The sequence below is a fragment of the Mugil cephalus genome, chromosome 16 (genome assembly GCF_022458985.1).
Source record: "Mugil cephalus isolate CIBA_MC_2020 chromosome 16, CIBA_Mcephalus_1.1, whole genome shotgun sequence".
Classification (NCBI taxonomy): Eukaryota; Metazoa; Chordata; class Actinopteri; order Mugiliformes; family Mugilidae; genus Mugil; species Mugil cephalus.
In genome coordinates, this window is record NC_061785.1 from 5,654,431 (window position 1) to 5,666,506 (window position 12,076).

General features: G+C 43.7%; 1 protein-coding gene across 5 annotated transcripts in view; it reads right to left on the minus strand.

The window, feature by feature from the left end:
- vti1a (vesicle transport through interaction with t-SNAREs 1A) overlaps positions 1–12,076 on the minus strand; it is a 122,455-nt gene that overhangs the window by 37,402 nt on the left and 72,977 nt on the right. For 3 of the 5 annotated variants that reach the window (XR_007114395.1, XM_047608250.1, XM_047608249.1), the window contains 2 exons: positions 7,771–7,841; positions 2,782–2,843 (listed from right to left, as the gene is read on the minus strand). Coding sequence is in view for 4 of the 5 variants with exons in the window: in XM_047608250.1 (XP_047464206.1) it covers positions 2,782–2,843; positions 7,771–7,841 (133 nt within the window). In the remaining variant the exon portion in view is untranslated. Of the gene's footprint in view, positions 1–2,770; positions 2,844–7,770; positions 7,842–12,076 lie in introns of all 5 variants that reach the window. The other 2 variants (XM_047608252.1, XM_047608251.1) reach the window with 1 other exon arrangement.

Sequence of the window (12,076 nt, forward strand, 5' to 3'; positions counted from 1 at the left end):
AAAAAAGTATTAAACTGAGAACTGATTATTCACCAATCTGCATTGGCCTCCACCTCTGGTTTATATCTCAATCATGGAGTGTAAAAAGATGGATGATGGAACAGCTCCTCAATAGTAAAGGCAAAGCAAGCAGAGCTCCCCCTGGTGACTGGCTGCAGTACAGATCATAAGCTCCTCCCCCTCCATGTTAGTGGATGGGTTGGGCCGAACCAAAACACTAAAATACAAGTCAAATAACGTTTTTTCCCAGAGTGACTACCGTTATTTTAGGTCTAGCTTATATATAACTGATGCATCGTCAAGAATTAAGTTTTTACTTAGTTATTCAACACTATAGAAACAGGATGTGACATCATAATGATGACCAGTTGCAATGCCAACTGCTCCATTAAGATAGTTGGAATATACAAATAAATAAAAGAATAAATAAATAAGTACAGTATATAATCCAACTAGGCCTGTTACGATATCTGATTTTCACTTCACGATTATCGATATTATCACAATAACGATATTATCAACAAAAATGTAAGTAACTGGAAAATCCAGGAAATGTGTTTTTATTTTTAATTATGTTTTTTTTTTTCTGTGTTCGTAGACGAACTACAATCAAAATAATAGTAGACAGTGGCACTGGATCATTCTAGTGTAAGTGTAAACAATATTTCCAATATGTCAATTCTGGTATAGCGCGACTGTGGAGGCAGAGAAGAGCGTAGTATTAATTAAACGTAAACGTGAGTGAGTCTGGAGGAAGTGTGGTCAGATCATCAATATCACGGTTCCAGTCTCAGACCGTACCGATGAGACTCTGGCTCCAAACTCCCAAGATGGCGCCTCCTGTATCCCCGGGATACGAGGATGTGGGGACGTGTTGTCCATATTTATATACAGTCCGTGCTCTCGAGTTGCAGCAAGTTCACTCACCTGTTTGTATAAGTCCTTTACACACTGAACTGTTACTGCAAACAAGTGGAGTATGACAAAGTGACCGCCATCCAACTCCCACAACAACTCTGGTTGCTCCGAGCGTTGCAAAACAGATACACAATTAATCAAAAAGCTGTGAGGAGGAGGAGGAGGCGGCGGTCGGGTGAGGATAACGAAACAAATGTGAAAACGAGGAACAATTTCCTAAAAGGAGGTAGGAGGAGGGGATGTCTTTGAACTATCCTGATCTTTATTTTTTTATTCTTCCTCTCAGTTCTGCATCTCTGCTTATAAATAGCTTCAGATTAGATTTATCTAGCACACAACCTTAAAACAAAACACTTGCTTTTATTCAAACTGTGCAAAAACTGTCAAAGAAAGGTGGTGGTGGTGGTGGTGGGGGGCGGGGGGTGAATGTTATGGCGCTCCCATCAAGCAGAAAGGCAGGCGGTAGTGGAAGAGGCTCGCAGCCGGGCCCCGCTTTGGAAAGCCCTCATAAATCCTGATTTGAGCGGAGCGCTAACCAGAGGAGCTAAGGCACATCAAGGGAGGGAGGGAGGAGGGGGGCTGAAGAGTAAGAGAGACGGGTGGCGGTGGGGGGGGGGTGGCAGCATGCCTCCTAAAATGCTACGTCTGATTAAGTCTTCCCATTAGGTGACAGCTGAACTTTAACATTAATATGATAATATTGAAATAAGTGCGTGTTATTTACTTCAGCACCAGAGGGGGGTGGAAGGGAGAGGAGAAGAAGGAGGAGGGAATGATGAATGATTTCTGGACAGCTTTGGGTGACATGCCAGGCGAGTTGACCCCCCCACCCCCAAACTCACATCGCTCGATCCCCCTCTCCCTCCCCTCCTTTCCCCATAATCAGACTTGACAAAATGGAGACATATGCAGAAATATTGGTTACAGTCGGCGTCACAGCCCTTCTCAGGCCTTCCCTCTCCAGTATCCGCCGGCCGCCCCTGTGAGCCGCCCTCCAAATTGTCTACGGGCACTGAAGCATCTATTTCAATTGGCACTTCCTTCCTGCCCCCAGGATTTTACATTTAGTCTGTGTCATTTACATATTACTCTTAATCAAAATCCACAGCGGGCGACAAGGAGGGGAAAAAAAAAAAACAAAAAAAAAAAAAACAAGAGGGCGCAGGAAACAAAACCGTGGCGTCACGGTTCAGGGGTGAGCACACACACAGGCACTTTATGAAATGGAGATGTGACAAGACGTTACCGTGTGTGTGTGTGAGGGGAAGTGCATGGGTGTGACTGTGTGCATTAGGAGGCGGGCGCATAAGATAATGCAGGGCCTATTGAAATATCCGCGTTTGAATGCTCGTGTTTGTGTGATTGTTGGGGGCTGCCTCGTGCATGAACTGGCAAGAGACAAAGACGGCAAGTTGGATACGGGGCTGTAAGTGCGTTTTGTGAAAAACAAAGGCAAAGGGAAATAAAAGAATGGAGACACGTACAGTGCACTCTTGTCTTTCCCAGCCCTTTTTTTTTTTTTCCTCTGCAGGATGCAGCCACTCTTTTCCTCTTTCTAGCCCAGGCATTCAATCAAACAGCCATTCACACTCTTTGTTTAGTTTTCCCTCACACATAGTTGTTAACAACTTAATCCTTAAAAGTCTTTAAAATTAAACCAGAGATAGAGTCTAAAATAAAAATTTCAGCCACCTGGGGAAAAAAAGACTCCTGGCTGTAATTAACGATGAAAGGTGATTCCATTAAGCTACAAACTATGGCCACGATGTTCTTTTCCCATTAATTCACCCGCAAGGTCACAACACTGTTAAAGCACAATGCATTCAGAGAAGTGCAGAAACAGTGTCCCTACCTGCTGCTTACCTTCTCAGCATCCCGGTAAGGATTCGAGAACTCTTGCCCAGGTTGGCGTCTGTTTCTCTCAGCTGTGGGACACAGAACATTTAATAGTCAGGTTTCGGTTTCCTTTTTTTTTTTTTAAACAAACGACGTTATAAAACACCGACGTGCAGCAGTGGCCTCACGGCGGAATGCAATTAGACACAGACACCTCTTAAGTTTGACACTTTTCACCCAAAGTATTCGGTTGCCAGCCACAGACGTGAATCTGAGATCGTTTAATTAGAAGCCTGCTGTTTTACCTTTAAGATAGTACCTGTCTGGAGACAAGCATCCATTAAACTCTCGTCTGATCCCCCTTTTAAAGTCGTGAAGCTACCGATTTAGCGGAAACATAAGCAGCTCTATAAACTGGAAAAGGGGTCGTCAACAGCTCGGGAAGATGCGCCACTCAAGTGGCCTTCTGCTCATCTTTCTGCAGAGCAGACCTCACAATGGGAAGAAGACTGAGAAGAGCCTTCACTTTTGGCGAACGCGGCAAGCACGGGGAGTCCTTGAAGGCACCCTTGAAATGACGATCATGGCCATTCAGGATTAATTGCCTTGGATATTTCTCTTTTCTTACTCCATTTTCTCTCTTTTCTGCCTCCGCCGTCCCTCCCGCCCCCCCTCAGGGGTCACAGGAATGTTTTCATTCCACTCTCTTATCAGATGTAGGGATTTTCGCGGGGAAAAGGGATTTGGCAGAGACGCTCCCGACAAGGTGCGAAAGTAAAGAAAAATGCTGACGCCGCACTGAGTGAGCTGCCACTGTCGTCTACCTGTAGTCACATATCTGGAGGTGGGTGGGGTGGGGGGGCTGGGGAATAGCGGATGGTGAGAGTTTCTCTGCAGTACAGTCAGCAGGGAGTCATTCATCATCATCTTTCTGTGAGATAATAACAGCTCTCCCCGCTAATGCAGCCCTTACTCGGTGTGTTTTTAATCGCCGTATCGTTTCTTGTTTTTAATTCTTCACTCCGGTTGCAGCAACCCCCTTTTTCCCCCGTTTGCTCTGGCTCGTCGTGCACTCATCTCCGATTCACCCCCTCTTCCCGCCCCTCCTTTACTGCTACTTTCTTCCTCTTCTTCCATCTTTGCTTCCTACCCTCTGGCAGCCTGGGCTGGAGTGATGCAGGTTGCCAGAGCCAAGGATACATGTGGTACAGGGTAGGAGGTGGGGGACCTGGGGTTTGGGCCCTCTGGCAAAGACAACAAGTCCAGCAGTTGCCTGATGTCTGCCTCTACCCACTGATCTGTCCCCTAGACACTTCACACTTTCTCCCAAAATACATCTCTCTCTGAATCACTCCTTCTTTCCTTTCCTCCCTCCCTCCCTCTACACAACCTCCCACCAAATCCTATGCCTTCCTCTTTAACCTGAAATGGAAACCACGTGAAATTTTAGTGCAGTGGCTAAAATTAAACGCGGTTGACTGTATGGAAAGGACGAGACCGAGGTGTTTGCATCAATGTTTCTATTTCGTGTTTTGCACTCTCAGATACATTCATATATATATATGTACAGTTAATAGAAATTGAAGTTATGTTGACTTTAATATCCAGAATAAACCCTGATCTATAGGGAAAAGTTCAGCCTTGAGGATAATAAGAGCAAAATAAAACAGTTTTAGTGTTTAAATTTGCAGGTTTTATAAATAAGGGGGAAAGAAACAATTAATTTGTTCCCTCAGATTATGAAATAATATGACATTTTAAGTTCAGGGGGAACGACATGTAAGACTATAGCGTATTAACCTATAAATAACGACAACTGTTTGTTTTAGTGCAAAGAATTTCATCATTAAAATGATTATTTCAATGAACAACCAGAAATTTCTTAAGAAAACAAAGTGCAAATTCTGTTTAGTTCTAGATCTGTGTTGTGTTGTGTCAACTTACTAAAACTGCACGAAACCTCGGAACAGCCAGTATTTTTATTGAAAAATTGCAGTTAGTATCTTCAGTTTAATTTTTACACTTTGTAAAATTCATCCTGCAGGCCAGATTGGATCCTCTGCTGGACCAGTGTGACACCCTTACTTTAAATCATAGGTCTTCAACCCATAGGAGGTCCGTGGAGACACGGAAGCAGCAAAATTTTCTACATACTTTTTAAAATTCTACATACTTTTTAAATTTCCCCCCACAATTTTAAATTTCTTTAAATACACATTAACATGAATCCAACATATTTTAGTAAACGGATAAAAGGAGGCAGAAGACGTCATTCTGCGATACAGGAGCCGTCTCATCAGCTACCGTTTCACACAGAGCGCCACACTAGCTGAGAGCTGTCAATTTAAGCCTCCTGCACACAGTAGGCCCCGCCCCCTATCGCTGCCGAGCCAATCACGAGGCCGCATATGACACGCTGACTCTGACAGGTTCCCCCGCAGCAGGCCGAGAACCTGTTCAGTCCCCAGGTAAAATCCAGAAGTACGCTGACCCTACTGTTGCACACGTTTGAAATAAAAACAATGAATAATGATGATGTATATTTATAAATAGCACAAGGGCGAGTTTAATATAGAACATACGTACCAGGTAGGGGCGTCCCTACTTAATCTCTCCATCGGTTTGAGGATCCTAGGCTTTAAAAACGTTGAAGACGCCTGTGCTAAATAATAATAAATAAATTCGTACCCTCATTCTATTAATTTATCAGTTCAGTTCAGGTGAGGTTAAGATGCAGGCTTCCATGCTTCCATTTATGGCTGCAAAACGATGTAAAATCAGTTTGACTTTTCAGGGTGGGAAATATTTATATTAAACGTGTGAAAGCTCTGAAATAAGTGATTGCTGTATTATTCTTGCACCGTGCTCCCAGTGACTCTCTATGAAACACCTCAGAGAGCGGTTGAACCATATTCTTCAATCCCCTCGTGAACCGGGAGAACACCGCTCTGACCCAGCACTGAAACCCTCTGTTGACTTCCATTTGTACCATAAAAGCAAAACAAAAGGCCACACCTCCCGCTGATGCCGAGGGCTTTGTGTAGGTGTGCGTCTGCATGTGTAAATTCGTGTGCGAGTGTTTTTCAAGTCCGCGGGGTTTTTTTATTTATGCTTAAAACTGCTAAAACTAATTCACATTCCACCCCTTTAATGCAAAAGAGCCGTTAACCAGCTCTTCCATGCTGAGCCTTTACATCTCGGGTTTCTTTTTTCACTTTTTCCCCCCACAAACAACCTTTAAAGTCATCAGTGTGTGTGTGTGTGTGTGTGCATCGGCGTACATGTGGATGGTGGTGGTGGTGGTGGTGGGGGGGGGTTAAGCAAAGAAGACTCATGGGAAGAAGGGAGAAAGAGAGCAAAAGAAAGAGAGAGCAGGTACTCTCAGTAGACACCATGGACCGTTTTGAAAGGAGATGTTTGATTTCCTTTGAAATCGCCTGCGCGAGGCCCACTGCCATGTTGTGATCTTTAAGCATTCTGCGTTGAGAGGGCCAACAGGGCTGGGCCCCCTTCCTGTGTTTGGTCTTTTCTGTCTCTGCCTACCTGTCTGTTTGGCTGTGCTGTGCGTGAGGAGGGGCAGCGCTAAGGGTTGGCTGGCCTCTCTGAAGGGAGAGTGGGAAGGAGAGAGTGAAACTGGAGAGGAGTGCTGAGAAGTGAAGGGCGAGCAGGTGGCGAAGTTAGCCCCATTCAAGGGAGAGGAGGAAAGAAGGGAAAGTCCCCGTAGAAAGGCCGAGGAAGCCGATCGACTCTAACTAGGCGAAAGAAAAACATTCAAAATGTGAGTTGATACCAGCTGCTTAAAATATTTACTGTATATTTACTGTAATAGTGGCCGATATTCTCTTATAATGGCTGAGGGCCTCAAAAAAAGGCCAGGTGTGCTAGTAGTCAGCCAGTTATAGATGTAGTAACACACAGGTGCCACAGATGGCAGTAGCTACATTTGTAGTGCCACATGAACCCAGCTTTTCAACGAAACACTCAGTACGTTTACATTCATGTGAAAAAAACAAATTATTGCCTTAATCCGACTTTAACTGGACAGGTGCTTGTAAACATGTTATTCCGACTAAAATTGTAGTTCTTTTTATCCGATTAAGATGCCCAGATAATGCGATTGGAAATTGATTGTCTCCGGCATGTATACGCCTTAATTGGATTTTAAATGGACAACGTGTGTGCGCATGGTGTATGACCCCGGAACAAAAATATCCAAGAAACCAGTCGCAGAAGAAGAAGGTAAACAGAGCCGGTAGAACCTGAGGGATGGCGCCATCTTATCTGAACCAAAAGTTGTGCACACATTACGTATGAGATTAAAAAAAGCTTAACTATTATCCATCTTGTTGTTCCCGTCAGTTATTCTATTTTCCCTGTTGCATTCGGAGCATAACTCGATTAAGCTGTGCATGTAAACACAGTGAGTGTCAAAACAACAGAGAGCTTTAGCAGCGTGGCGCAAAGAAGAAAATTCGAGTGAACTTCAAGAAGGTTTTGAAATGTGCAGGACAAAATGCAGGAGAGGAAGCTGCAAAACGCTTCAATATTGATCCGCGACGAATAAGTGACCCTCTGGTACAGTGTTGCCATTTAAGTTGCGGTAATTTTTTCTTGTGTGTATCGTACTATCTTAAAACATTTGCCCAATAAACAGACCCTGTTTGTTTTTGAGAATTCAAACTGATACAGTGGCGTCATTAATTCGTGCTTAAGCACTCTAATAAAAGCCTGCCCCCGATAATGGCCGGGTGATCAGGGCGGCTGAGTAAATAAAGGTCCCAGCCACTACTTAAATGCAAAACTGTGCTTTCCATACATAGGCACAGTTCTGCCGGCTAGGAGCGCAAACGAGTGTGTGTCGACTTACATTCGCGTGTTCGCTTGACAAACCGTGCACGGAGTGAAAAATGTCAGCGCCGCTAACCAGTTGTCACACCTTGCGGCTTCGCAAACACTTGTTAGAACAGATACATGAGTATGTGCAGGCAGGCAGGCAGGCGGCAGGTGTGTACTCACTCTTTCCCTGGCTCTCTGGATCTTCTCACGGTCAGTGTGCAGGTTGGCAAGGATCTCCTGTCCCACTTGCTCTGCAGGAGAAGAGAGGAGCATTCAGTGCGAGGGAGATGCAACATGTGTCGGAGAGGTGCAAAATGACAAACTGTTCGACTCGACGGATCACAAAACTAATGCGTAAAACTGAAATGGGCAAAGACTTTTCTGTACTATTAGGCCCTATCCAAATTTGAGGCGCCCAAGTCTCAAAGAAAAACAAAGAAAATCATCTTTCTATTCTGCTTAAAAAGAAAATATAAAACAACAAGGCTCCATTTGGGTAAACCAAAGCTCCAAGCCCACGATCAGGAAGGTGAATTTGGTGGCAGTCAAAGTTGTTGACAATGTTTTGGAAAAAAAAATGCTGCATCTCGAGTCTGCATGTCTTTTGAGGGGGAAGTACAACCAAACTTTTGACCATTTTACCTTAACACAGATTTGCACCGGACGCCTCTGCAGCGCATGTTTCAATGGAGTCGATGCAGGTGGAAAAACTGTCACAACGTCACGTGTAGCATCTGCACAGCAATAGCGCTAAGGGGGCGCTAATTACAAATTCAGTGGTATCGTAATGAAGCTGGTTACAACGCACTGTGGAGTACTATTAAATGTTATTGCTGGTGTTGAGTTGCAGCTTGTTTTCATACAGGCTATACATATCTGCAGCTCACATTAGTAGCACATGAGCTGTCTGTTTTCAGGTCAAGGATATAGATTTCATTGTGGCTAAGTATCACTTTCTACTCTGTTTTCATTAGTGATGTCATCAGAGACTGGTCTGTGTTAACTTCATCACATAACAGTTGGAAATAAAATAAAAAAAGGAACTCGTGCAGCCCCTAGTGCAGAGACTACACGATCTAGCAGCCTAAAATAGAAAGACAGCAGAATACTGTAACTCTGAGAAGTGTCAAAGCTTCTCAAAATGACATAAAGTTGCAGACAACAAATACCCCGGCATCCAGCCTGCCACTGGGGTCCACTCTGCCAATGCAATATTCATTAAAACCAGTCCCTGTTAAACGGCTCTCGTCAGCGGCGGATGTAAACACATTAAGGCGCAGTTATAAAACATCCCCAACAAGGCACCTGACAAGCTCGTCACTGGTCACTGTCATATTCACGTCCCTTGGGTTGCAAAATGAGAAAACAAAAGGATAAAACTAAATAAGATGCCCACCTCCCCTTCCCACCGAAAAAAAAAAAAAAAAAAAAAAAAAAAAGGACTCCAATGATGCCATCAACGTAACCACACAGCAGCAGCATTAGTGTTTAAAAATGAGGGAGGCAGAGGATGAATCAGGGGGAGAGAAAAAAGGAAAAAAGTGAAGAATCTTTGCGTGGATCAAAGACGGGCTTTCAAGCGCACCAAACAAATCCGGAATAAACAACACAGTTGCTGACTGTATTACACTACACAGGTGCCGCACACCAAAGGGCCCACGTGCTGAGCGCCTGTTTGGGGAGGGAGGGGGGCGGGGGGGAGGTTTGAGGGTGCAAAGAAATGGGCTACATCTGGCAGCTAAACAAGAGAAGATAGAGAAGGGGATCGGGGAGAAGTAGAAAAAAAAAAGAGAGAAAACCCTGTCAAATGAACGACGTTCGTCTCTCATTCATCCCGTCCCTTTTAACCCCCCCCCCCACCCCCCATATCACCACCACCCCCAGCCACCCCTACACTGTAACTGACTGAAATGTGTCTCTTCCCGTCGTCATTAATTTCTAATCTGGGACGAGACAGATTGAAGGATACCTAGATTAAACAGTGCAGTCAGACAGTCACATGTGACAAATAGGGCAGATTAAAAGACTGAGTGTGGGTATTAATAACCATAAAAATACAAGCCCCCCCCCCCCCTCCACACCCACCCTCAACCACCCCGTCCCAATCGGAGGAGAACAAGGGATAAACAGGAAGGGAGTTGAAGCGGAAATCTTCAGTTAAAGAGACAAATAAGCACATCGATCCGTCTCTGTCAGAGTTGGTGGCTTTTTTTTTTTTTTAAATAAATGAGTGTGACGAGCGCTGCAGGAGGATTTTTTTGATTTTTTTTGATGGCAAGTGCATTATTGGAAGGGTTTACAGCGTGTAAAAAAAAAAGATGGATGAGGCAGTGGGAGAAAAAGGCCTCTGTGGATATTTGAGCATTCGATACATGCAGTCTGTACATTTTGCAATTATGGTTTTGTTAAAGTTTAAATACAGACCAAGTATCGCGACAACAACAACAAAAAAAGAAAGAAACACGACGAATGGCCTTGGCAGTACACCTAGCAATAAGGTTTCTGTTTATTGTGGGACGCTGTGGGGAGCGCGGTGCTGGTGTTATCTAAAGAGTGATATAAAACTGGAGTGTGTGTCTTTAGTAATGCCCTCACTATAAACATCCACCGCTGCACGCTTTGTAAACCACAGCATTGTGCGGACTACCCACAAGTGAATGGCTGCCCTTGGCAAACGTTACAGCCGCTGAGGAAAAACAGGAACATACACTTCTTCACAATTACAGTGAGCGTTTTGTTAAAGACGCATTCATTTCACGAGCCTTGCTGGAAGAGAGCTACAACCTTGCTCAAGAGGGACACCTTTCCACAGTCCTTCCACAAAAGGCAGATTCAGCCTGAGTGGAAATAACGGCCGAGTACCTTAATGTAATTAAAAGAGAAAAACACATCATATCACGCTGAGGGCACGGCGATCGGCTTCGAAAGCGGGATTTTGAATGGATAGCCGTGAGGAGGAGTAGTCAAGAATGGTCTTTTGAGACGGCCCTCAGAAACTCATCTCATCTTTCCCTTGATGGAATGAAGAGACGCCGAGTCATTAGGGGCTGACACGTCCCTCAAGGTAATGTACAGGGCTTATTTACTATTATTTATCATGCATCACTCACACTTTGTCCTGTATTTGCATTAACATTCATCTTCGTTAAGCACCGCTGACAAGTGTTCGGTGTGAGGCTTCGTTAGTTACAAGGAGAAATGACAAATATTGACCTAAAACCGAGAATAATGAAAGGTCCCTCAAATACTAGAATAGGCGGTTTAGACTTCTGCGTTAAGTTGACGTAGGAGCTTAATGCGACGACTTTTTTCATGCATAATTATGCATTCACAACATTTTCTGCTGGTTGAGAGGAATTAATGGCAGTACGTTGACTAAGGATGTAAATATTGTAGAATAATCCCACACTAGTTTGTGGAAATCAGGGGGAATTTAAAGCTCGGAGATTTAAAAAAAATAAATAAATAAAATAATTAAATTTTATCAAGATGAAATGAATAAGCAGGGATGATTACGGTTTCATTTATTTTAACATATTTATTCATATTTAAACATATTTAAACTGCTATGTCTGTAATGTAAATAGCAGCACGATCAGCTACCGTAATAACTGTAGTCTGCGCGCAACATTTTTTTTTTTTCTCATTCATAAAAAGCTGAAATTGAAGACAACTTCTGTCGAGGGGCAGGTCATTCAAAACGGGGACTGTCCCCAGAAATCGGGGACCCTAAAAAAAACCCCCAAACAACCGACACGCCACCTTTTTTTTTGGCTTCTCGTTCTGCTGCTTCATTTTTTGGACCTTTCTATCTTCACCACCTCACAGTGACACAGTCGCACCATGAGCGTTTGGAAGCCTCAGAGCGCTGTATAAACAAATACACCGGTATACCGGTACATTAAAAATTCATGTCGTAACGGAAAAACTACTAGTATTCAATATAAACCACTGTACACCGCTCAGTCCTAATACAGACACTTACATGACTAGTGTTGTTGTTACAGACTGATGAGGACGCATGAATAAATGGCTCCCACCTGCGTAGGCTACGTGCGTAGGTTAGTAACCTGAAAAACCAGAAAACTGGTCCCGCCAGTAAAATTACCTACGCTCTGAGCTTAAATCACATGTTGACTCGTAAGAGCTTGGCTTCTGCAGCGGTCGCATATTACATATTCAAATTTGCACAAAAATAAAAACAGATTTTTTTTTTTTTGACAAATGTGTGGGTTACATACAAAATATACAGTTGATTTAAAAAAAAAAAAAAATGCACAGAGGAGAAATTTATTCGCTGTTAATGCCCCTGACCTGTTGCTCGTTAGTGTATAAAATATTCCCCCCCTGTTTAAACAGCTATTAACAATTTAAATATCCCTGGCCCAGAGGCTTTGCTCTGACTCTCTTGTTAAAGATCCCCATCCCCAAAGGTCCATTTAACAAGCCCATTATTCCATTACATTACATTTACATCAGCACCAGA